This window comes from Ictidomys tridecemlineatus, chromosome 6 (genome assembly GCF_052094955.1).
Source record: "Ictidomys tridecemlineatus isolate mIctTri1 chromosome 6, mIctTri1.hap1, whole genome shotgun sequence".
NCBI classification, from domain to species: Eukaryota; Metazoa; Chordata; class Mammalia; order Rodentia; family Sciuridae; genus Ictidomys; species Ictidomys tridecemlineatus.
Window position 1 is genome coordinate 167002765 of NC_135482.1, and position 26770 is coordinate 167029534.

At 41.4% G+C, this 26770-nt stretch overlaps 1 protein-coding gene and 1 long non-coding RNA gene across 2 annotated transcripts; one reads left to right on the top strand and one right to left on the bottom strand.

The window, feature by feature from the left end:
- The first annotated feature begins 1102 nt into the window (after positions 1 to 1102).
- Stoml3 (stomatin like 3) lies at positions 1103 to 22666 on the top strand. Its single transcript, XM_005330231.4, has 7 exons — positions 1103 to 1244; positions 13755 to 13858; positions 13940 to 14012; positions 17187 to 17269; positions 19125 to 19328; positions 21025 to 21159; positions 22439 to 22666. The coding sequence occupies exons 1-7, from the start codon at positions 1193 to 1195 to the stop codon at positions 22664 to 22666; spliced, it is 879 nt and encodes a 292-aa protein (XP_005330288.1). The 5' UTR covers positions 1103 to 1192.
- LOC144365167 (uncharacterized) lies at positions 22405 to 26532 on the bottom strand. Its single transcript, XR_013423429.1, has 2 exons — positions 26001 to 26532; positions 22405 to 22814 (listed from the first exon to the last, which is right to left on the bottom strand). It is a non-coding gene; the product is annotated as an uncharacterized LOC144365167 (long non-coding RNA).
- Between the last annotated feature and the right edge of the window lie 238 nt (positions 26533 to 26770).

Genomic DNA, 26770 nt, shown 5'->3' on the forward strand with positions numbered 1-26770 from the left:
ACCAAACCTAATCACTACCCTCAAGGAAATGTGCAGTGTAGGGTGGGACCAGCAGGCTTTTCCTGCAAAGGAATAGCTAATCAATATTTAAGGTTCTGCAGGTCAGATGGTCTCTGTCGCAAATAACTCTACTGATACAGTGCAAAGGTGGCTGTACACAATACAGAAATACAGGGTATGGCTGTGTTCCAGTAACCATTAACTTTAAAAAAAAAAAGTAAAGAGGTAGTGGAGCCAACTTGGCAGGCAAGTTGTAGTTTGCCAATACCTGGTCTACAAGAAAAAAACAGATTCAAGTCAAATATTTATGTCTATGATACCATATGTAAAGTCCCTGTGGCAAGAAGATACATCAAGTCTTAGAAGGACTGATAGCAGGAATGAACGGGGTGTCATGTGACTGAAGCTGGAAAAGGAGGGAGGGACAGACCAGCAGGATCTTCTAGAACATTCAGATCTTTGGTCTTTAATGTCCTAATAGTTTATACCATCTTGGATTATTATTTTTTTTTTTAAAGAGAGAGTGAGAGAGGAGAGAGAGAGAGAGAGAGAGAGAATTTTTAATATTTATTTCTTAGTTCTCGGCGGACACAACATTTTTGTTGGTATGTGGTGCTGAGGATCGAACCCGGGCCGCACGCATACCAGACGAGCGCGCTACCGCCTGAGCCACATTCCCAGCCCCATCTTGGATTATTTTAAGAAGGAAGATAACAGCATTAGATATTAGTTTTCAAAGATGTCTCACTGTATTGTGTTGAATGAATTGGATTAAGTTTCCTTTTTTAAAACGTAAGGATGGATATACTTGCCTTGGGTATCAGGCATTTCATTATAGTGACCAATTCCACAAGGTACACAGAAACGTTTCATAAAGCACGGATGACACAGAGAATTACACAGTTATATCTTATAGGAAACACGACCCCCAGGAGTTCATATTCTTTTGGATTTCCTCTATGAACAAAGACACTGTGAACTCATGAGATAAGTCTTTTGTTTATGTTACTGGGCTTCCTTCACCAGGGTAACTAGTCCTCAGGGTGCTCACTGAAGAGCAGGAACTTCCCTGGCTCTCTCTCACTCTTTCTGTTCTGCCTTCTCGCAAGCACATCTGACGTGCTGCCCACCGTCCAGGCCTGGCTCTACACCCATGAAAAGTTGCCAAGTATAAAAGCTTCCCAAGCATGAGATGGATGCTGGGATGTCTTCGCCTGAGAAGCAGGATAAAGACAATTTAGTGGGTATGTTCCTCTCTCCTGTTTTAAGCACGTTAATGTCACAGAGCTGAAGCAAAGCAAGAATTATAGCTTAGAGTTACAGAGTAAGCATGGGGTGTAGGCATTGAAATGGGCTCCAATTCCATTTAGAGCCCATGATTTGGGATTCCTTGCTTATGTTGGTTCTATTTGCTTCTTGAGTGACCGTCTATAATTTGCTCCTTCTCTTCATTTTGAGATGGAATTGATGTTTATATTTGCATTCCTTTTTTTCACATTAAATAGCAGAGATATATTAAAGATGTATTCAAATACATCTGGCAATGCTATGATTAAAAAAAAAAAGCTGGTTTGAGTTTCATCATGTTTGATTAATGCAGAGAAGTTGTGGAAAATGAAACCAGTCCTTAAGTACCAACTGCTACCTTACATACTATTAAATATTAGAGAATAGTTTGCTTACGTTATGTTTTCAAATCTTATAGTACTTCTGAAGTAGATCCTCTTATAATCTGACTTTACAAATGAGAAGACTGAGTCTTAGAGGGTTTAAAAACTTGAAGGTCCAGCCAGGCACAGTGGCGCACACCTATAATCCCAGAGGCTTGGGAGGCTGAGGCAGGAGGACCACAAGTTCAAAGCCAGCCTCAGCAAAAGCAAGGTGCTAAGGCAACTCAGTGAGACCCTGTCTCTAAATAAAATACAAATTAGGGCTGGGGATGTGGCTCTGTGGTCTAGTGTCCCTGAGTTCAATCCGTGGTACCAAAAACCTCAGAAAAACCTTGAAGGTCCGGAAAACCATGATGATGATGTTGATGGTATGCATATGTGCATATGTATCTAATGCACACTTTATACCTTATGTGACCAAAAAGTCATAGTCTAAGTTGGAAATTGAGAACACATTTATTATTATTAATTTATAAAAGAAAAAGTGTACTTTAAAGTCATTTACGCTGTTGAAGTAAGCATAGCTACACTGACATGCTGCAGGCAGCAGATACCACCTGGAAATGGTAGTGGAGGTGGAGGTCTCTTCCAGGATACCCTTTGTCATCTTTTTAAACAAAATGTTCCTTGAGACAGTAAAGATTCCGTTCTAACAGGTTAAGACAGTGGCTGGGAAGGTGGCAGGATTGAAGTTGCATCACCAGTGAGATATTTGAAAGTATTCATAAGTTTTCTTGGTTTTGATCTTTTAATGTAACAAAAATTTGCACTATGGCAGAAAAAACAGGACTAGGACTTCTAGTTTCCAGTTTCCAGTTTCCTGTGGCTTTGGATCATTTTGACTATTCTTTGAGGTTTGTTTGCCCTCATTTTCCTCCAACTAGGATGCACTAGACAGTCCTCTACGTAGTACAGGAATTCCTACTTGCAGGAGATGAGGGAATTAAATGAGAACTGAGTCCTTGCCATCACCCCCCAGCAGTGGTCTTACCAGTAGTTTGCTGCTGGCATGTGCCAGCTTTAAAAACGACCCATGCCAGGTGTACTGCACATGCCTGTAATACCAGCAGCTTGGGAGGCTGAGGCAGAAGGATCTCAAGTTCAAAGCCAGCCTCAGCAAAAGCGAGGTGCTAAGCAACTCAGTGAGACCCTGTCTCTAAGTAAAAAATACAAAATAGGCCTGGGGAGGTGCAGTTGTCAAGTGCCCTTGAGTTCAATCCCCAGTACCCCCTACTAAAAACAAAAAAACAAAAAACACTCATGTACATCTCTAACTTCAAGTTCATGATGTCACAAGGATGCATTAGAATCAACTGGTGCTTGGGGGCTGGGGGGTGAAGGTGTTATTTACATGATTAGAAGTGCCTACAAATGAGGGCTGCCCCCTCCCAGTAACCATGTTGTTAAACATTTCCTAGCACACTGCCACTCACTAGTTTTTGATACACACTCCTGCCCCATTTTTTTCAAAGTGAAATTAATTGGAATCTAGAATACCCAAGTCTTAAATATTCTTCTTAACATTAATATGCAAAAGAAACTTTCCTGGGAGCTTGTCTAAATGCAAACTGGTCCCTCCCTCCTAAAAATTCTAGTACTCTAGGTCCAGCTGGGTTTGAGATCCTGCAACTAAACCAGCTCCAGAGAAGTTGCCATGCTTTCTGACCACTGTATTTCTTTTAAGCAATTTTGAACTTTCCTGAAAAATGTTCTTTTTGAAATAGGTTCATACCTATTTCAGAGAAAAACACAAGAGGGAAAATGAATTTCAGATGATGAAAAGAAAGTGTTTACCCCTAGGGTTTTACTTAGATTTTATGTTTGATGCTCAAAACCCTTGATTCTCAGCAGAAAGAACCAGAAAGCTGCTGAATTCTGTTGCCAGTTTAATCTTCACAGGATTGAAGGTGAATAGAGAGAATTGTTAATACACCTTCCCAAACCCAGGGAAGGTGATTGTTTCACTCCGAACACTTTTTATTTTTCTCCAGGAAATAATCTGATCTTCTCTTTTCTGCAAACAGAAAAAAAACTTTTTTTTTCACTTGACATGCTTTTTATTTTGAATTTACTTTTAAAAATTATATTAAAGGACTAGGGTTGTGGCTCAGCGGTAGAACACTCACGTGTGGGGCTCTGGGTTCGATCCTCAGCACCACATAAAAACAAGTAAACAAAATAAAGGTATTGTGTACAACTAAAAAATAAATATTAAAAAATTATATTAAAACCCAGAAAATTCAGAATTTTAAGCCTATCAAAAATTAAGAAAATTAAAAAAAAATTGAAAGAAAGAAAGAATTTCCACCATTCAAAAAAACCACGTTTCATATTTTGGTTAATTTTTTTCTAAAATTCTTTCTATGCATGCATGTATTACTATAATTGGAGTCTTACTGGCAATAAAATCTTACTACATAAAATTCTACTACATGTTTCTCTTAACATTTTACCATAATGATTTCCCCATGTTTTTTTTTTAATTTTAAAGCAATTATGCATAACATGAAACACTGTGTGTGTGTGTGTGTATGTGTGTGTGTCAGGGGTCACTTAATTATCCCGCCATTGTTGTGCTCTCCAGGTGTTTTCGACTTTACTGCCGGTAGAAATGACACCATCATGAGCATATTTAAGCTTAAATCTTAAGGACAAAGTGCTTGTACTTGTTGTTAGCAGTGCTGTTATTTTAGAGAGGATTGGAAATGTGGGGAGCATGGGGACAGTAGAGAATGATGCAAGGAAAACATTTTCTCTTTATTTTCTTCTCATAATGATGTGGGGGTGCGGGGACAGAGAGGGAGAAAGCACGACAGAGAAAATGCGAGGGCATAAGGTTCTCAGCTTAATTGACTCTCTTGGGAGAAAACAGAATCTCGTCTGATGGATCATTATTTCCAGACAAGAGCAGTTCAAACTCTGTTATGTTACTGAGCATTATTCTGAGACTTCAAAGTGGGTACCCGGGCACCATTCACTTCACTTGTATGGCATCTACTGTGGGTCAGGAGGGGAAGACATAAAAATAAAACTCCTACCTTCAATGCACTAAAAATGTATAGGGAAGACACAGGAGTTAACGAGAAAAATGACAATGAAATAGGAAAAGGGATGACAGAAGTAGGCTCAGAAATTAAAAGAGGGGCACCCAAAGGTGGGGATGAGAGTCACCTTCCTAGGAAAGAAAGTGATGTAAGTTGAGCCCTGAGGCTAGGTGACATAGGGGAGGATGTGGGATACAAGAGGGGGGGCTAGGGACCCAAAGGCAAAAGGATAAATACATGGGAAAACCTGAATGTCCTTCTCTAGTCATGTTAGCATGTTAGCTGGGTCACTGGACCCATAATGGAGACCACTGTGATCCCTGCCACCTGAGAATCTGAATGCTTGCTGTGCTAAGAGCCTGTGTGTCAAGCCTGTTTCCAAATGGCAGCCTTGGGGTTGTAGCTGCATTGGGCTGGAAAGAATGGAAATCATAAAAAGGGAGCTGTGGGGCATGACTGGGAGACGGGTGCTGGGGACCGGGCTATACGAGGGGGCTTGCACTTTGTGGGCAATGCTTAAATTCTTAAGCTGGGTGGTGGGTATAAGGCATTAACTGCATTATTTTTACAATTTTTTGAATGTTCTATTTCAAAATATATCCTAAGTATTTCTTGATAAAGAGACCAAATGGTGAAAGGAAATCACAGTGGATGATGTTTTTATCCACTGTGAAACCGTATGTTTCAACTGCTAAGCACAGATTCTGGAACTGAAATGTACATCTTTTAGAAGACTCTCAGAATAACATCATATTGTGCTCTCACAGGGCTAGCCTGGATGATAAGATCACCATCCACCTTTGATTTAGTAGTTCTGAACCAAAGACTTGGTTTTCCTGCATTTTTTCTTTCTTTTCTGTTTTGTTGTTGTTTTTGACACAGGGTTTTCCTAAGTCGCTTAGGGCCTTGCTAAGTTGCTGAGGCTGGGTTGGAACTTGAAATCCTCCTACCTCAGCCTCCGCGGAGTCACTGCCTTTCTGCATTCTTTCTTAAGGTTCCAAAAGTTATCTGAAAGTGGTTGAAATGTCAGTAGCTAAGTTACTTCAGTGGATAAAAATCCTCAGCAATCTAAATGTTTCATTGTATATTATTGAAAATTTAGTGCTTGCACATACATAAGAACCATTACCCCACAGAGAGAGCGGCGGCACAGAGAAGGCCAAGGGCTGAGAAAGGGGAAAGCTGTGGGCGTATTGTCTGGAATTAGATATTGGTGTGGCTGCACAACATTGGGAATCTACGAAAAATCACATAAGTACACAACTTCAAAGGGTCAGTTTTATTGCACACGAATTATATGGCTCAGTGAAATAAATTCCTCAAAATAAATATATTATTTATTTGGTAACAATAAATAAATAAATAAAATATAAGTTGCCAAAGAAAACCTTGACTGAGCAGATAATCAAACAAGGAAGATTTTACTTAAAGCTATCTCAACAGAGGAGAGAAGCCAGAAGGTTGTCTGAGCCCAACTCACTAAAGCTAAGGGTGGTTGGGATTTTAAAGGTTGGGGTGAGCTAAAAGAAAAGTTATGAAGGACTTTGTGTGTGGTGTGGCGGGGGGTGGGGGGGCGGTCTTAGCCATGTGAGTTCACTAATACGCTTCTCAGGTCTTTATTGGAATATGACATTTATAAGATGGAGAGAAAGGTGCCCACTGAAACTGAGCTCCTACTTACTCCCCACAGAAACTGGGAGAGAGGTTCACTATTTTCTTTGATATTTACATGCAAAAAAAAAAAAAAAAAATCCTGAAAGAGAGTCTCAGATTGCAAAACTGGAAAGGGAATTTTTGAAGTCCTCACATCAAATATTAAAGGTGCATAGGAAGAATTCACACTGACAAGTTTTGGGGGGGGGATGCTCTAAGAAAGGAAAGATGCCTGCAAAAGTTGAATGGGCTCTAAGGCTGTCTTGGTTCAAAGCACAACCTCTTGGAAAATCCTGGGTAGGGATGGCAACAGAGCCCAGTCATGTGACTAATAGTTCTTCCCATGCATTGTTTTACCTAATCCTCACAACTAGCTGTTATTGTCATTATGGTCATGCTACAGAGAAGAAACCAAGATGTAAGAGGAGAGGGGCTGGAACAGAATAAGAGGCTGTCTGGCCCAGGGCCTGTTCTTCTCGTCCCTGTTCTGCATGTCCCCTGTCTGCCCACGGGCTGGCTTTACTGAGTGTATTCTATTCTCTTCTTTCTAAGGATGCAGAGCAAGCAGTGAAATTCCATCCCCAGAACTAGCCCAGTATTATATACTGTGGCTTTTATTTGAATTATTTATTGGAAGATAACATATATATCTTGAGTGTTTGACTTGGGAGACTGAGTGTACAAAGGGACAATGGCCAGACCATATATAAACATGGAACTCTGGCCCGTAATTTGCAGCTATTTGCCCAGGAAGCTGGCTTGTATATTTCAAATTTGTAGAAAGCCAGATTGCTATCTCTAATCCAGGAAGCCAAACAACTTCTGTAAGAATTAGCCCCAAGTGGCCAGAACTTGGTTCAAACTGACAGCTTGCCTACTTGTTGCCCTCACTTCCAACTTAGGATGCAGCAGAGAAATCCAAACATGTATCCATAACCAATCCCAGAAATGCCCACTTCTCGTTGGTTGGCCTATGGCTTCCCTAAGCCAGTGGCTTTCATCTGGGTGCACATCTGAGCCTTCCCTGTTTTCCACTCAATAGGTTTCCTGCTCCTGTTGCTTTGGAGTCTCTTCAGGTGATGGTGACTGAGTCCCTGCCATGGCAAGCTCTGAGTAAAAAGTCTTTGCTTTTCTCATTTAGCTGGTCTTCATTTATTTCTACACACTCTAAATGTGTAGGTTTATGTTTCCGACGCCCACATAAACACATTTGGTCCTCCAAGAGTCCCCCTCATGTTCCTTTCTAGTTAGTTCCCCAAGCCTGGTTCTTAGAGATAGCTACTCCTCGGACTTCATTCATAGTAGTACTTTGTTGTTCTTTAATAAATCATAGAATATAAGTCAGATCCTATACATAGCATATGGTTCGTTTTGCCTAATACCGTATTTAGGAGATTCATCCATATTTTGCAGAAAGTAGTTTTATCTATTTACTTGCTGAGTAGTATTCCTTTGTATGAATATGCCACAGTTTTATTTATAACTTTATCTATTCTACTGCTGATGAATTGAATGACTCTTGGTTTCTTGGCTTCTATGAAATTGTGATGAACATTCTAGAACATGTTTTTCCTGTCCTCAGCACTCATTTCTCTCAGGTATTACTTATCTGCTGAACATTGGATCATAAAGTAGGTATATATTTAGGTTTAGTGGATACTTCCAATAGATGACTGTACCAATGCACATTCCCGATAGTATATCTCAGGGTTCTAGTTGCTACATTATCTTGTTAAAACATGGTATTGCCATCTTTAATATTTGCTCTTCTGAGAACTACATGGTAATATCTCCTGTGGCTTTAATTTTCATTTTCCTGACATATAATGGTGTACCATTCTGTTTTGATGTTTTAAAATAATGTCATAATATCTGAATAGGTTGACCACGGCAACAGATTCGTGGTCAAATGTCATATATAGTATTGATCTAATATTTAAATATCATTTGCCAAGCCAAAGTTGAGAAACCAGCAACCAGGTCACCTCACTAGCTTATTTACTGTAATTCCTTCCTAGTTCCGATGCCATTTCAATGGGGCTAGTGATTTGGAATATTTGTCCCTATTTTGTGGCCTCAGGCCAGCACCCAATCTTGCCTTGAGCCTTTACCCTGGGGCCTGGGGGTACTTACTTCTTTGGCACACAGGGCTGTATCTAAGCACCAAGGGCAGAGCCCAGAGCTTACCTCTGCTGGTGCTCTTGGGTTTGCCTCACCGCCTAAGTCAGGAAAAGTAGATGTAGACGTGAATTGCTGTCAGTTTGTGGAACTATGGGTGCCATCTTGCCTAAAGAGAAGTCAGAATGATGGTGACCATGCTGCCAGGAGGTCCAAAACAAAGGGTTGGCCTTGCTGACCTCTGAAGTCCTTCCAGTAGAGGCTCCAGGTCCCTCTCCCCAGGCTCATGGCCCTGAGTGAGCCTCAGCTCCTGTGTGTGGCTCTACCTTTCCCCTTGCAGACCGAAAGGAAGTCGTTGACTAAAGCTCTTCTGTTCTTTGCCGCAGTACTTGGACTCTAGATGGCGAGTCCCACATCTTATTCTTCTTAGAGTCCGCAGCTCTAGCACTGTGCCTGGCACATATCTGGTAAAATATTTGCTAAGTGAATCCATGAGTTAGGGGCAATTTGTTGGAGGAAGCAAAATCCAGTTCTCCCCAGGAAGTAAGCATATGATAATACGGTTTTATGGTTACGTGCACATACATTGGTGGATTTCGATAAAGCAGACGGTTGGGTGTGGTCAGAGCTTTGGTATTTTCTTCCCTCATCCTCTCAGTCTCTAGGGAGGGCTCTGGCAGGAGCCTTGCTAGGTTGACCTGAAGGCAGTAGGGCAGTCTCTGAAGGTCTTCCAGAGCTAGCAAAAGCATTTCAGTTCATTCAGAATTATAATCCTCAAGTCCAGTTCTCAGCATAACTTCCTGGTGGGAATGGATGTAGGGGGTGGAAAGGTTACCTGAAAGATTTGTTCCCTTGGAAGCTACAAAGAGAGTACCTTGGGGTCTCCCCCAGGCCTGAGAAAGCTCCTCAGACTGAGCTGGGAGGCTGCAGGGTGGTGCACAAAGGCTCAAAGCCCCACTTTAGCACAGCTGATAATACCCGGAGGCCCCTCCAGTTCTCCCAGCAGCAGAGGCGCTGATGATTCTAATGCTCAGGTGTAAATCTTAGAAAATTAATCACATTGTCCTCTCCTTTCTCTCTCAGCATGCTTCTTACCTAACGGAGTCCAGCCTCCCGTGGACATGTAATGATGGGAGGGCTTGCTGGGGCTCCGGGGAGCCCTGTAGTTTTCTCTGTGATAAATTCTTATGCAGCTTGGTATTGAGGCTGAGGCTCTTTGGAAAATGTCCAGAATTTAGCTCAGGACATCAAGTGTAGGCAGTATCCTTTTTGAAATCTCAGCTAAACAGTGAGACCCTGCTGTGCTGGTAACATCAGACCCCAGAATCACCCAAGGTGTCTGAATACCAAATACCGCAGTGTCAGCAGGGAGGAAAGGCACCAAGGATGGCAGAAGCTATGTGCCTTCTCAGCACTTTTATCAAGATTCCATGGAAATACCTATTGACCGTCAAGGCAGGTACAAGCACAGTTATTGCGGCTTTGTTTGTAAGGGGGAAAACTGCAAGTAAACTGAATGTCAATCGACAGGAGAATGGCTAAGTAAGCCAAAACACAGATTAAAGACGGGAGAGTATGACTAAGGTAGATGAGTATGTGATGACTTGGAAAGATATAAAAGTTGATTAGGGTTTTTTTTTTCTTCTTCTTTTTTTTTTTTAACAGAAGACGATTTTGTTTTTATTTATTTTTGCATTACAATTTTAAATACACATATATACCACAATTTTTCATATCTCTGTTTGTATATGAGGTATGTTGACACCCAATTCAAGTCTTCATACATGTACTTTGGATAATGATGTCCATCACAGTCCACCATCCTTGCTAATCCCCTGCCTCCTCTCTTCCCCTCCCACCCCTCTGCCCTCCTAGAATTCATCAATTCCTCCCAGGCTCTCCCTCCCTCCTCCACTATGAGTCATCCTTCTTATATCAGGGAAAACATTTGACATTTGTTTTTTTGGGATTGGCTAACTTCACTTAGCATTATCTTCTCCAGTGCCATCCATTTACCTGCAAATGCCATGATTTTGTTCTTTTTTAATGCTGAGTAAAATTCCATTTGTATATATGCCACATTTTTTTATTCATTCATCCACTGAAGGCATCTAGGTTGGCTCAACAGTTTAGCTATTGTGAATTTTGCTGCTATAAACATTGATGTGGCTGTGCCCCTGTAGTATGCTGTTTTTAAGTCCTTTGGGTATAGAATGAGGAGAGGAATAGCTGAGTCAAATGGTGGTTCCATTCCCAGATTTCCAAGGAATCTCCATATTGCTTTCCAAATTGGCTGCACCAATTTGCTTGGGTACAGTGTGGTACATTTATCAAAAAATAAATAAATAAATAAATATATAAATCTGGAAATCAAACCAAATATTTTCTAAATGTAAATATATAGTGTGCAAATATATAGTGATTGGTCCATAAAGACATACACCAAATTGATGATAACTACGGAATTTCTCTAGATGAAAGCAGAATTGAGAAGGGGGAAGTAGGGAAGTCTTTAGTTTTATATCTTTAGATTTTTTTTTCAATGAGAAGATATGGGTCATGTTACAAAAGGTAAAAAATGTGCTAATTCATATAATACAACAAAGTTGTTTTTTTTGAGAATGCACAAAGTATCTTTTTTATCCCACATCATAATAGTCTAAAAAAGAACCCTATAAAAGAATATTTTTACTCAAAAGTTTTTAGTACTGCAGTAATGTATCTAGAACTTAGATACTTTTCACCTATGAGAATACAACAATTGAGAAACTCAAAGTTATCTTATAAGAATAAGACATGCACTGTTAGTGCAGATATAGGTGGTACAGACTTTTTGAAGGACATTTACCATGGATCAAAATCATAAATACTAGTTCATTTGGCCTAACACATCCACTGCTAGATATTTATCCTACACAAGGCACAAAACAAAAACAAACAAAACCAAAAACAAACAAACAAAAACAACAGATGTTTAAAGACATTCATCATAGCACTGCTTGCAAGAGCAAAAGCTTAGGACTCTTCTAAGGATTAACAAATATGACATCATTTAGGCTCAGAGACTTTGGTGTCGCAAAGGGAAGAGGAAATGATGCCCTGAGTCTGTAACCTGGGCAATCAGGTGGGTTGTTAAAGCTTTTACTGAGTTGGAGATAACATGGTATTTAAGGAATTTCCTGGGTAGAGACAACTAATCAGTATGATTGTTCTCTAGTCGGTGAGGAGAATATGCCTCAATGGAGAGAGATGTAGGGATGAGAATGGGGATGGTTGTCAAGGAGAAGAGAATGGGGAAATGAGGATTGAAAGGGAGAAACTTTGCTGGGTGCAGTGATGCAGGCCTGTAATCCCAGCAGTTTGGGAGGCTGACACATGAGTATGGAGAGTTCAAAGCCAGCCTCAGCAAAATTGAGGCATTAAGCAACTCAGTGAGACCCTGTCTCTCAATAAAATACAAAATAGGGCTGGGGATGTGGCTCAGTGGTTGAGTGCTGCTTAGTTCAATCCCTGGTGCTAAAAAAAAAAGAAAGAAAGAAAGAAAGAAAGAAAGAAAGAAAGAAAGAAAGAAAGAAAGAAAGAAAGAAAGAAAGAAAGAAAGAAAGAAAGAAAAAAGAAAGGGGGCAGGGGCAGGGCATAGAGTGGTGAGCATAGAGAATTCTAAAATAAGAGGATCAATCAGACATGCATGTTTTTCAAATAAGCATCTGAAAAATTATGTAATTGATGTGAATAAAACTATAGTTTTAGGTGATTGAGGTAGGATTTGAATTCAGTTTCATCTCATTGCAAGACAGTATTCATGAAGACAAAGTACCCTTGCCATCATAATGTGTGATTAACCAAAAGAAATTTAAAGCAATAAGTCAATAAAACAAAGTTCCATGAAAAGTGAAAAATATCAGCTATCAAGATCTGACAAGTCCCTGGAATTCCTGTCCATCCATAAAATAGGAATAGTAGTGGTAATCCATTTACTAATGGAGATGGCAATGCATGACGAGTTATCTAATTAGTCCTCATGAAATCTTCCGAAGTAGGTAATTTCAATCCCCGTCTTACAGATGAAGAAATAGAGACCTACAGAGATTGAGTGATTTATGTAAGGTCATATAGTTGCTAAGAGACTTGCATAGAAACTGATACCTAAAGACTCTTCAAAATATACTTCCACAGCCAGGTGCTACACATCTGTAATCCCAGTGACCCCAGAGGCTGAAGCAGGAGGATTGCATGTTTGAGGCCAGCCTCACCAACTTAGTGAGGCCCTATTTTAAAATAAAAAATGAAAAGCACTGGGGGTATAAGCTCAGTGGTTAAGCACTTCTGGGTTCAGTCCCTAGTTAAAAAAAAAATAAGAAAAGTTTTTCCATGTGCTACATTGTTGCCCTCTGGGGATAATAGTACCTGCCTACCTATCTACCTGCGTCTAAGTTATTTTGAATTTCACCTGGAGAATTCATGAGGCTCAAGAATCTGAAGGTTCTGATGTGGGTGATGCATTGGACCATATTCTGAGAAAAACAATTTTATTTCTTTTGAGAATAATAAACCATGTCCGCTGTATAGAAATACAATGATAATTATTGCTGATGATTGCTATGAGACTTCTCTTGGAAGGAACAGATCAGTTTCAGTATCTAAAAACCTGAAAACATTGTGTGCTTGTCTGCATTCAGGGGTATGAATGGATTTGGGTCTCCTCAGTTGCGTTGCCAGCCCTCTGGATAGTTTCCTCCCCTGCCGCAGTCTGGCTGGGCACAAAATCACGAGCCACTCACACCTTGTAGATTCAAATTCCCGAACTCACACCGGCACTCTCCACACGTTCTGGGGAAATCCACGTTCTGAATCTCAAATCCTCTCTGAATCCCAGGAGAACTCAACGGGAACTCAAGGAGTGGGCATGCCTGAAGCAGCAGGATACGCCCTATTCCCAGCAGGGTACACCTTAAACCTGGAACTGCCCTAATCCCAAGGAGCAGGATACTCCCTAAAACCTGATCTTCCCTAAACCCGGATCCGCCCTGGTCCTTGAGCAAGGTCACCTTACTCAAGCATACATGCAATGTCACTGCAAATGACCTGGGTCCAAAGGCAAGCCCATTTCCACAATGGAGAGTCCTTCCTCTAAGCAACATGGGGTAGGCTGAAGAAATTGCCATGTGTCATTCCTACTTGGCAATGGCTCTCAGCACTCACCTACTCAGCTGGAGGCCTCTTGAAAGATTTGCACCAATCACAGCCTTGCTTCTTTCTCATTTCTTAGGCATCAACAAAAACCAGCTGGGTGTCTGTGGCTGGATCCTGTTTTCCATCTCTTTCCTGTTGATGATCATTACCTTCCCCATCTCCATATGGATGTGCTTGAAGGTAATACCCTGGGAATTAAATGGGGCTCTCCGTATTAGCCAGCAAACCATTAAGACTAAATGCTGTCCCTTAACCTCTTAGATCATTAAGGAGTACGAGCGCGCTGTTGTATTCCGACTGGGACGCATCCAAGCCAACAAAGCCAAGGGACCAGGTATGACACAGTGGCTACTCCTGTCGAGGATCAGGGGCATCCCTTACTTCTGCTGCCACCACCACTATTTTTCCTGGTGGCACCAATTGGAACTCAAAGCAAAATCCCAGGAAACTGGAGCTCTTCTGTATAATAGAAGGATGTGCCCTCCTGGGAGTGGCCACCAGTTTGAGAGATTAGAAATCTGGATCTGTTTCCAAACTCTTCCCCTGAGAGGGGCTGTGAATGTGAGCCAAGCTGGTGGACACGGTTTACCAGGTCCAATAAGAGCATGTCAGGACAACAAGGGGAAAGAGTAAATGACTGGGCTTGGTGGCACATGCCTGTAATCCCAGCTGCTCAGGAGGCTGAGGCAGGAGGATGGTGAGTTCAAAGCCAGCCTCAGCAAAAGCGAGGCACTAAGTAACTCAGTGAGACCCTGTCTCTAAATAAAATACAAAATAGGGCTGGGGGAGTGCCCCTGAGCTCAAACCCCCCAAAAGAGTAAATGGCCAACATATACCATTAAGGTATTTGGAGCCAACATTCAAGTGGTTGGGATTTGATTCTTACTCTTTGAAAAGGGCTAATGGAAGAGTAAAAGGTAATTTCCTTTCATGGCAAGTAGACCAACAAACCAACAGAGCTGGAGGCCATACTATGACTCCCTCTGTCTGGTCCCCTGGTTTTGAAAATAAGGAAACTGAAGCCGACAGAGGTCTGATGGTTTACCTAAGACCATTCTCACAGTTGGAGGTAAAGATGAACTTTCAGGCTTTTTGATATCTAGTGTAGTTTCATTTTCATCTTTTCTCTAAAACTTTAGAAGGAAAAACATTCCAAACTGTTCATGTTACAAAAAGATTTTTTTTTCTTTGACCAGGGTGAAGGTGAGGGTGTCAGTTCAATATCTTCTTATTTCTAAACTTCTTAGAAATAAGATATTGGTTTAATTCTCACAAAGTCTCGGTGTATATTTAGTTGAACCATACAAAATTGCTATTATTTGTTTTGGTTCACAAAAATGGCAATTCCATGTGGTTAATTTTAATATTCTTAAAAGACTATGAAAAAGCATCTTAAGAGATGATGTTTTTTAGCTCTATTTCTCTGGTAACATTTGTTTTTGGCTTCCTCTTAGGGTATATTTAAGTAAAAGTTTTGTCTTTCTATCTACACTAAAAAATCTCTGGGGTTAGAAAGGTTTTAATGCATAGTGATATTCTGTGTATTTTGTATTTGGTCAGATACCTGCTACATGAAAAAAAAAAAAAACCTGAGATGCTTCAAAAGGTGAAACTTGTGAGTGACACTTGGCTGTTTTAAGTAATATAATCTTAACTTGTCGAATTTCATAAAGAACCCAAGGAAAAGAGAGCAACATCCATTATGCATTAGGGGTGTTCTTATGAGTTTGCCAAGACAGCAAATGTGAGAATCATCCAACAGAGAAAAAAATAGAACAAAGTTATCCTGTTCCTGGGTGCTCAGATTATAATAATGGATGTGAAAGAGGCAGAAAAGCCACAGCTTGGAGGACTCTGGAGAAAAATGTGTCTCTTGTAAATGAATTTTCCCAGAAGATTTCGCTACTTAATGTCCCAGGATAACCAACGTCGTCATACGTGTCTCTGGGGCTAATGAGTTACCTCAGCATGTCATAAGGACAAAAGGGAGACGAGCCAAATTGCTAACGGAAAACTTCTCCACTTTTGCAAATTGCAAATTATTCTTCAATAATAAAAAGTATTTACAATAAGAACTTCGACTCCTTGAGCACCTATTATATACCTGTTCCTACCATCTTGTATGTATTAAGCCCCCAAAGCTCACAAAAGTTGAGTACAAGGATACAAAGTGGCAAGGCTAGGACTTAGCTCCAGAAGGTCTCAGGGCCATGCTCTTAACCACAGAGACCTGAAACCAAAAAAGCAAATAAATAGGGCAGTCCTTCTTCACAAGTCTCAGAAATGTTTAGAGACCAAAAGGAAGAGAACATTCCAGTAGTGTACTCTGCCTGTGCTGCTGTTCCTTCTCATGGTGCTTACTTAACCTGAGAACGAAAACAGTCACACAAAACTTTCCTGCTAAGCAGAAATGGAGTAGTGTCCCCATCCTGCTGACATGCCTTGTGGTTCTAATCCTTGTAATTCTTATAATAAAGAAAGAACATCCTCAGTGTAATGCTGAGGATTCACAGGGTCCTCTAATGAGTTTTTTTATACCCACACTTCTCTGACGACACCAACCCCAATGCTTCACAATGCACAGAGAAGGAAAACTGTTTACAATCACAGAATGTTATTGTCCTCGAACCAGAATATGACTATGTTTTGCAAAGCATTGGTTTCAGGAAATCTGAGACCCTGGGATGATTTATTTCTCCACCTCCTCCTCTTCCTCCTCCTCTTCCTCCTTTCCTCTTCCTGCTCCCCTCCTCCCCAGCCCCCTCCTTCTCCCCTCCTCCCCCTCTCCTCCTCCTCCCTCTTCCTGCTCCTCCTCTTCCTTCTTCCTGCTCCTCCTCCTCCACTCCTCCTCCTCCTCCTCCTCCTCCTCCTTCTTCTTCTTCTTCATTTCTCAGTGATGGGGATTGAACTCAGGGCCTCAAGAATTCGAACAGCACACTCTATCCCCAAACTATAACCCTAGTGCTTAAAAAAAAAAAAAATTTGTTTCGAGTCAAGGTCTCACTAGGTTTTCCAGGTTGGCCTTGTCCGCCTGTCTCAGATTACCAAGTAACTGGGATTATAGGTGTGCACAATCATGCCCAGCTTTGGGAAAATTTTAGTTCAATTATTCCTTCAATACACTTGAAGATGCTGAGAATGTTGGCACTCACTAATATTCAAGACCAAAAGTCTATCTCCTGAATTTTTTATATTGTACCTTTATTATAAGGAAACCAATTTCCAAAATGTCCTTTTAAATCAACATCAAATTAAACACTTAGAAAGAAATAGATTGTTTTTAAAAAATCGAAGATTAAATGCCAAGGATCATTAGCATTTTACCAAAAGACTTTAATTCTGAGGCAATTCTTTTTATTTTTTTAATCCCCAAAGTTGAATGTGTTCATATTGAAGATCATCTAAAACATATACAGCCCTGTGAAAATGATGTACCAAACAGCTGGGATGCTATTTGTTTTAATTATTATCAATAGGTAAAAATTTTAATGAATTTTCTGTTTTGTAGGTCTGATCCTGGTCCTGCCATGCATAGATGTGTTCGTCAAAGTTGATCTCCGAACAGTTACTTGCAACATTCCTCCACAAGAGGTAAAAGGTTATAGATTTGTTACTAGAAATAAAACTTACATCTCCATTACACGGGCAATTGAATTCTTATGGTATGTTTTTGAACAATAAGAGGAGAATGAATGGAATCCCCAGGGACCTGCTCTGAGTGCTTGTAGGTGGCTCCTAAACTACTGGGCTTTTTGTTTTGCCAAAGGAGTCCAGGGCAAGACCCGAGAACCAGAAGACTTGAAACACTAAATGACCTGGATCAATTTATATTACATGCATGTAGGAATATGTCAAAATAAACCCCACTATTATGTATAAGTGTATTGCACTAATAAAAACATTAGAAAATACTAGAAGACTTGGAATGACCAGATAAAAGAAAGTCTGAGAGAAGACAGTTGGCAGGGAAGCTGTGTTGGAGAATGACTAAACAGATGCTTGAGAGAGACAGATAATTCACCATACAAAGAGCTGAAGAGAATGGGGGCAGAGAGCAGTGTTTGGTTATTTTATAATCCTTGCCATCATCATCTTTTAGCAGTTGATAGACATAATAACTTTATTTATTTGTTTTTATGTGGTGCTGAGGATTGAACCCAGTGCCTCCCATCTGCTAGGCAAGCACTCTGCCACAGAGCCACAATCCCAGCCCCATTTTCTAAGATTTTTAAAGTAATACCTGTATTAATCACCTTTGCTTATTTTTTTTCCTACTGGGGAATGAACTCTGGGGCACTTAACAACTCACTCCTGAAAGCAGGTCTCACTGAGTTGCTTAGGGCCTTAATAAATTGCTGAGGCTACCTTTGAACTCATGATCCTTCTGCCATAGCATCCTGAGCTGCTGGGATTATAGGCATGCACCACTGTGCCCAGCTCACCTTTGCATTTGACCTTAAGTTGGTTTATGTTTGGATGCAACAGAGCAGACAGGTGTGGAGACAGAGCAGAGATTGTGAAGGGCTTACCTGTATTTGGATTTCAAATGATTCTTGGAATACTATAATGAATGACCAAAACTAATAACTGGATACTAGCAAAGTCAGAGTTACTAATGATTAATTTGCTTTCTCATAACCAAAGTGACCTAAGGAGGAGGGGTAATAACTGTGAGTAGGATCTAGAATGGGAGAGGGACTTAGGGGGAGGGCAGAGATAACGAAAAGAGAGGACACTCAATCAGGACTCAACGACATCTCCAGGGCCTCTGTCAGGAACCACAGGACTGAGTGCAGAATTCAGCTCCATCACAGCACCTGGAATGCTTGCTGACCTAGAGGAGAAATTTTCTGGCTCCGTTGTGGGCAGTTCTGGCCTCTGTTTTCCATGATCCACGCACAAATCACTCATTTGCTCCAAAATACCTTGTCACATTATTCAGATTGATCAATGCTGAGCTTCTCTACAAATCTGAATCTGTTGTGCTTTACTTAAATAGAGAACACGGTCTCTGGTGCCATCTATGTTTTCTAAGCAGTATTGCTTCATCACATCTGAAAACTGAAAACCAAGTACATTACAGGTATCAGGAAACAAGTGTTCTCCATCTACTTAGAAATAGAAGATGATAGAATTCCAAAAGAGTTCTACTAATCCTTAAAATGGGGGTCTCTATTCTTACCTTGGCAAGTCAAGAGCTTCTGCCTATGGGATGTAAATGTTCTCTAAGATGAAGTTACAGGGGTTGATAGGGATCAAATCTGGGTTGGAATGTTGTTACTGAGTAGGATGAGGTTATATTCAACCCAGGACAGGATTTGGTGACTGTTGGCATGAACTGTAATTAATACTTTCCTGTGAAGAAGGGCTTTAGGGGTTGGCTATCACTCTTTCCATTGCTGGGAATGCCATTCACTTGTGATCTTGCCTTGTTTTTGCTCTATAGATCCTCACCAGAGACTCTGTGACTACTCAGGTGGATGGAGTTGTCTACTACAGAATCTACAGTGCTGTCTCAGCAGTGGCTAATGTCAACGATGTTCACCAAGCCACATTTCTGCTGGCTCAAACCACTCTGAGAAATGTCTTAGGGACACAGACCTTGTCTCAGATCTTAGCAGGGCGCGAAGAGATTGCCCACAGCATCCAGGTGAGGACTCCAAGAACTAATTCCCTGCACCAGAGTTAATTTTTCCTAATTATCAGAGACTATCGATGTACCCCCTCAATGTGTGTTAACACACACAACACACACACACACACACACACACACACACACACACACACACACACACCACACAGAGCTATGCTAGAGACGTGGGGTTCTATTGGTGATTTTGTTTACTTATTACAAGGCATAGACTTAAATATCTGGGTGGGAGAAAGGAGCTCTGAGAATTGTACCCCTTATCTCCTTTCTTTGGAATTCACCATCACGGATTAACGTTGTACCTTTTCTGAGAAGGTTAGAGACCAGACTTATTTTCGATTTAGATTACTCCAGAGGAAGTATAGCCATTTCCCAGGCAGCCCCTATATTCCTACATTTTAGTGGGGTGTGGAAGTCAGAAGAGGATTGATCTGAGACAGCAGAGATATGCCTTGTCTGAGAAGATTTTTTACATCATGGCACCAATATCAATAACAAGATTAATGATACTGATCATCATCATTATTGTAATAATGATAATAAGGACTTCATTTTTAAAGGAATGGTAGAACCCTTCTGGAATCCTACCATCTTTAATTTCTAAATAGATATACAACACTTGTTTCCCTGATACCTGTAATCCAGGTTGCAGGTAGCTAGATGGAGCAGGTATGACCTCATTTCTTGTATATTCTAGTTTATCAATTGCATTTCTGTATTTTCTTAACTTGGTTGCATTTTGATTCTCAGCTTTCATTCTGTAAGTTAGGACTTGGGTTATTCTTGGCCTCTTGTGCCAAGACCTCATGGTTTTATGAGGTGATGTCAATTCTGCATGACAGGTCCCCATCTCCTTTCGAAGAACCTGCTGAGTTTGACAACTCAAATGTTTCTCATTTAAAGCCAGGTCACTGGTTTCTCGTGAGGTCTCATCAACTCTTGATGTCCTGCAGAACCCACAGAAGGGAAAGGCACTCTTGTCCTTTCTTCCCCAGGACAACCAGTTAGATGTCTTTCAGAGTTTCAAGGTTTTACAAAGGACAAGAATATCTTTACTGTAAGCTTCTTTAAAAATGCACCCTAAAAATATGTCCTACTTTAAAAAAAAAGAAAACACATCTTGTTACTTGTTTAAAACTGGCCATCAGATAGGGATTAAAGAGAGTAAGATAAATAGTAGCTTGAAAAGTACCCGATAATAATATCCACTGAGTCATTGCTAAGTATTGATATATACTTCATATGTATTATCTCAAAGCCTCACACAAATCCTCATGACAGTCCAGACAGGAACTGTTCATAGGTGAGAAAACTGAGAATCAGAGAGGGTAAGAAGCTAGTCCTGTGATTCATAGCTGCAAATGGCAGAGCCAGGACAAAATTCAAGTGTCTCTGAAAAGCTCACCCATTGCTGTTTGCTTGATATCAGTGACAGCGGATCTGAGGCATTGTTCCCAATCCCCATCATATACTGATATCATATGCTGATGTCCTGTGGGATGGTTGAGGGGTGGGACCTTCTAGTAGACTACTCACTGAACTTATTAGGATTTGTTCATGAAGCCTTCAAGGGATTCACTTCAATTCCAAGAAGGGATCCATAGGTTTGGGAAGAATTACCTTCCCAAAGCATCAGAAACTTAACATCAAGTCACCTGTCTTCTGATCAATGTCTTTTCTTTTGATCGGCAAACAGACCTTGCTTGATGATGCCACGGAGCTGTGGGGGATCCGGGTGGCCCGAGTGGAAATCAAAGATGTCCGGATTCCAGTGCAGTTGCAGAGATCCATGGCTGCTGAGGCCGAGGCCACACGGGAAGCCAGAGCCAGGGTAAGGGCCACTCCATGTACATGACAGGGGAGGCTGCTGGTGCTGGGGCAGACAAAGATGGAGCTGAACAGAAGATCAGGGTTGCTCTGTTATTTTTAAAGAAAGGCTTTTTTTTCACAGATTTAATGGGAATTTCTTTCGATCTGAAGGTAATGAGCATAGCAACAGGTCAAGAGGATGCTCAGCAACATGTTGAACAATTAGCAATGTGGGGCCCAATGCTGGCTGCACCCCAGAGTCTCCTAGAGAACGTAGCAAAACACTTCGGCTCCAGTGAAGCAGAATCTGAGCCAGGTTCAGGGACCAGCCTTTTTATAAAGCTGGTGTTTCAGATGTAGCCGGCGTGTTGCCTGTCTTGTGAACACCATTGTTTTGGTGTGTTTCATGATACTGGATTCAAAGGGAGTAATCAAACACAACCCAGGTTAGAATTACTAAATGTAACTCCACTCTTTCCCCCGAATGTCCTTGAAACGGTTGGATCCGTAGTCTTTGTGTTGATGGATTTCCTGAAGCATCAGAAACCAAGTGAAATCAGAAACCTTCAAGCAGCCTCGTGGGAATCTTACTTGTGAGCTGACAAGGTTGTTTTCTCTGTCCTTATCCATCCTGTACTTTGGTTTATCTGCTGAGTTCTAGCAGTTTCCCGGCAGAGACTTGGCAATGATGGACAAGACATCACTCTCCCACAGACAGCGGGTACCCATGCTGGGGGCGATTAAGCCTGGCCAAGTTGTTCTTGGGCAGTCTGAGAACTAGGAAAGCAGAGTATGAAGAGAGTCCCAGGCTGGCACTTTCTACTACTTGTAATCAAGAGCTCAGAGAGCTGGGAACAATTCCTGCATTGTAAGAACGAGACTAGGTTGGCAATAGAATGAAATAACAACGTCTTGTATGATAACTGAAAAACAGCCAAAAAACCTGGTTGGAGCCCTTGAATTTTAGGCTTCTCTAAAAATGAATACAGTAGGCAGTGAGGCCCCTACAGGCTTTAAGAGCATTCCTAGGATGGATGGCCACGTATTTATTTGTGCTAAAGAGAGTGCTTTCTTTGTGTTTGAAAATGAAATCTAGGTAGTCATAATTTGTAAAACCTCTATTCTGACACTGGGCAACCTCCTCAGTTTCTCCATTCACCATAGGATGTGACACTCTTATCCTAGCCAAAAGCCAAGGAAACATGTATGGCAAAGCAGGGGGCTGGGCGACCTAGATCAGCACAGACCCAGAAAAAGGAAACTCTAGTCACATTTGTAAATGTTTATTTCTGTCATTTTAGGTCCTGGCAGCAGAAGGGGAAATGAATGCTTCTAAATCTCTGAAGTCGGCCTCTATGGTGCTGGCCGAGTCCCCCATAGCCCTTCAGCTGCGTTACCTGCAGACCTTAACCACTGTAGCCACCGAGAAGAATTCTACCATTGTATTTCCTCTGCCCATGAACATACTGGAGGGCATTGGTGGTATCAGCTATGACAATAACCACAAGAAGGTTAATGACAGAGCCTGAGGTCCTCCTGAGGTAGCCAGTCCATTGCTTAGAGAGTTCTTTGAATCCTGTGGGGGAAGCCAGCAGTTAGAGGCAGTGAAAATTATAGCACTATTCATGCCACAGTCACTCCATAGCTGGAATAATTAGCAGGGAGAATGTGTAGAGCCTATTAAATAAAAAAAAGGAAAATGAGGGTTGTATATTAGTAATAAAACATAAGCAACTTTGCAACATTCTTATATTATTAATTAGTAGTCATTCTGAGTTATAGCAGGAACTTTCTCACAGTAGGGAAGGAAATCATTGGTTACTGTGACCAAGATACAAAATTACTTTCTAATTGTTTTAAAAAGAAGTACTCTAGATCACTTGTAAAGTAAAACAAGTCTCATGTGCACACCATGTCTGAAGTAATTACTTGCTATATCTCTGACAGTTGCAGGAAAACCCCTCCATGCTAAAAATTATGATTGATTTTGATATTAAAGATAAAAAACTTCGGCTGCAAACTCGGCCTGGCCCCGCAGGACAAATTGCACTCAGCTCAGGGCACCAGGTCTGTTGCTGCAATGCAGGTCCTGCTGGGAGTGTTGGCCAATCCCCAGCCTCCCAGCACAGTTGTCAGAGGGCCGAAGAAGACACAGTTAGGTGGACCCTCCTGTCAATTATTTGCTTTCAAGTGAGACTGCTTACAAAAGGCTTCAGAGGTGGAACTGCTGGGGAGCTTGTCCTTTGAAGTTCATGTTTCCATTCTGCTGTTAGTCTCAAGAGTCACTCATACCCCAGAATTATTGGCAAACTACACCATTCCCCCTCCACCAAAGAACCTGCTACAAATAAAGAAGTCATAGCATGTGAATGTACTTAAAAACAATGCTTTGTTGGAGGTTATTTTGCTGTCAAGGTGTAATTTTCTTTGGGGATCAGGTCTGAGAAATGGGCTAGAATTTTTTTTTTTATTTACAGATTCATTTGTTATTTTCCTACAGCAGTGCATATTCATACACACAGGTACACCTTCACAACTTGGATATAACAGGAAAAGTTTTATTTTTTTAATTTTTTAAAAAATTTTTAATATTTTAGTTTTCGGGGGACATGACATCTTTGTTTGTATGTGGTGCTGAGGATTGAACCCAGGCCTCACGCATGCCAGGTGAGCACGCTACCACTTGAGCCACATCCCCAGCCCCAACAGGAAACGTTTTAAATATTCCTTTTTATTAACCACTTTGTGTTACACTGAATTCTGCCCTTTGGGGCTGCCAAGAAATATCTTTATTTTACAGAGGAGAAAGTGATGTTAAGAGGTTAAAAAATCACTTATCTAGGGACCCTCAGTCAGTGAACGTTGGACCAGAATTTTTAAAAATCCAGGTCTCAATTGAAAGTCTTGGCTCTTACACATCATCGGGTTTTACTTGGGGAAGTGGGATAGTGGCCTCCAATTCCCTTTCTTGCCTTTAATACCAAACTTCTAGGTTCTGGAAGAGCAGTCACCACTGCAGTACCCTGGACTACATGTGCATGTGTACAAACACAACTTCCTCGGTGCTTCACTGTCTTTTTCACACTCTACATCCTCCATGTAACCTCTGGCCCTCACTTCCCTGCTCCCATCACTTCCCCAGCCTCTCCTCATTCAGATTCTGTCAGGACCCAGGCACAAACTGCATAATGAATGCAAAATGAGGATCATCCTCCACCTTTGGTTTCATAACCTATGTTTTATTTTTCCCCAAACGATATGATATTTGGATAATCCTCATTTCCTCTTGGCTGTGAATCCAACACTCATTCTTAACTCACTGAGGTTAGTATTTTTTTCTTATAGACCCATCACTTGCATTGTAACAGGCCTTGAGAACTTAGTTGCATAGGCAAGAATCTAAGGTGGGGTCACCCACATCAGCCAGAATCCAAGTCCATAGTTATGACTCTTGTCTTAGTTGACAGCATTGCTGCGACCAAAATATCTGACACAAACTACTGAGAATAGGGAAAGTTTATTTGGGGATCTCTGCTTCAGAGGTCTCAGTCCATAAATAGCTGACTCCATTGCCCTGGGCCCAAGGTCCGGCAGCCAGGCCCCACCTGCATAAAGTTACCACCCAGTGAGTCCATTCAAAGTAGGACAGATTCGATTATAGCTTTCATAATCAAATCATTTTACTTCTGAATATTCCTGCATTAACAGGAGCTTTTGGGGGACACCTCACAGCTAAACTATCTAAACATTACCTAAACACTTAATTGGTGCCCCTACAACTAAAGAACAATGGTGCAGACCCCGAGAGCCAGCTGAGGGGGTGGGGATCCTATTTATACAACAAAATTTTGCTGGCCCTTGTAAATGTCTCTTCTTAGTCTTGTTCCACAGATAAGTTGTTGCTCCTTTTTCAGCTTCAGTGATTTACATTGAAATGCAAATCTTTGCTGACAATGTACAGAAAATTCTAAATTAGTGGTTCTTGGTGGAGATAAACAACATTTTTTCACTCACTGGAACTTCTTTTTCAAAACGCACAACCAGTAAACACACACACACACACACACACACACACACACACACACACAGATACACACACCCCGCCCCCCAAACAAAATGATGCCCAGTCTGTTTGCATCTCACGTACACTGAGATGGGGTTTGGAGCATGAGAGCTATATCAGAATATTTGGAGCAGTGACAGATGTAGCTCAAAAACTCCCTAGAAAATTCAAGTCATTCCATCCTTTCCAACATAAAGCCTTGTTAGTTCTTTAGTGCATTTTTCAACAGATGATTTGTTATATTACTGAAGGCTGACTAAAGAAGCGTCCCCTGAAAGTTAGTATATCTGGGGATCATGGGCTTATAGAAAAACCAGAAAAGGCAGAGGTCTTGGAATGTGAATGTCAAGGATGATGTTCAAAACAGTCACCTCCCCACTGCCACCCACAGAATAAGGCTAAAATCGTTTTCCTCTGGAGGTTGGGGCAAGGCCAGGAGGGAAAACAATAGATGACCCTCTTAGAGAAAAGTGGCTACTCCTAGTAATGCAACTGTGGGATCCACAGTCATCCCATCAGTACTGAAGTCAGCGAAGATAAGCTCCCTCAGGTGTTTCCTGTTTTGATGGCAGGGATGGCTGGGCCCTGGCTGCAATGTTGACGTGGGTTTGAGGCCCCAGGCTTCACAAAAATTGCCCCTTTATTGCTGAGCTAGAGGGAAATAGCAGGGCTTTCTTAGTCTCTCTGGGCTGCCTCAATACCATAAACAGGTGGCTGATGGACAACAGAAATTCATTTCTCATAATTCTGGAGGCTAGAAAGTATAAGATAAAGATAAGAGTTTGATGAGGCCCTATTACCTGGTTCATAGATGGTGCCTTGTCCCTCTGTCTTCACATGGAGGAAGGAATAAAGCACCAATGATAATAAAGGCTCTGCCTGTGTGGTCTGATCCAAGGTCCCAGCTGCTAGTACCATCACCCTGAGGGTTAGGATTTAAAGATCTGAATTCTAAGGTGGCATGGACATTCAGACCCCCCCCCCCCCACACACACAACTTACCAATTGAATGTCAGTTGTGACAAATGTTCACGTCAAGGGGACCTGAGCTTCCAGAAGGCAATGGAAGGTCACTGAGGAACTGTGATGAGGCAGAGGTTATTGAAAAAGTTCTCTGGGAAAACACCTTGGCTGTCACCCAGTCCAGCCATTATTTTTAAAGCCTTGAGGCAGATGTTATGGGCAAATTTAAAGCCAATATATGCAATCAATAAACATGGAGCTGCTCTGGCTGTAGTAGGAATAAAGGGCCCGGGGCTCCATCTACCACCCCATTCTCCTATTCCTAGTTCCCCTTCACAGTGGTCAATTTGAAAACCTCTGGTCACTGAATCACAGCTTGTGACACAATAGGAGATAAACAGCCAGAGAAGTGAAAGGACAACCCAAGGTTACAGGGACAAGAGGCAGCAGCTATTGATACCACCGGTTACTGGTGACGAGTTCTGCTCCCTCACGTGTTAAAGTTTGAACATTAGAGAATTAGGCGGAGGCAAGCGTATAAAGCAGGGTTTATTTAAAAAGGGGTAGTACAGACTTCTCCTGGGAGGGTGTCCTGGTATCCCAAGAA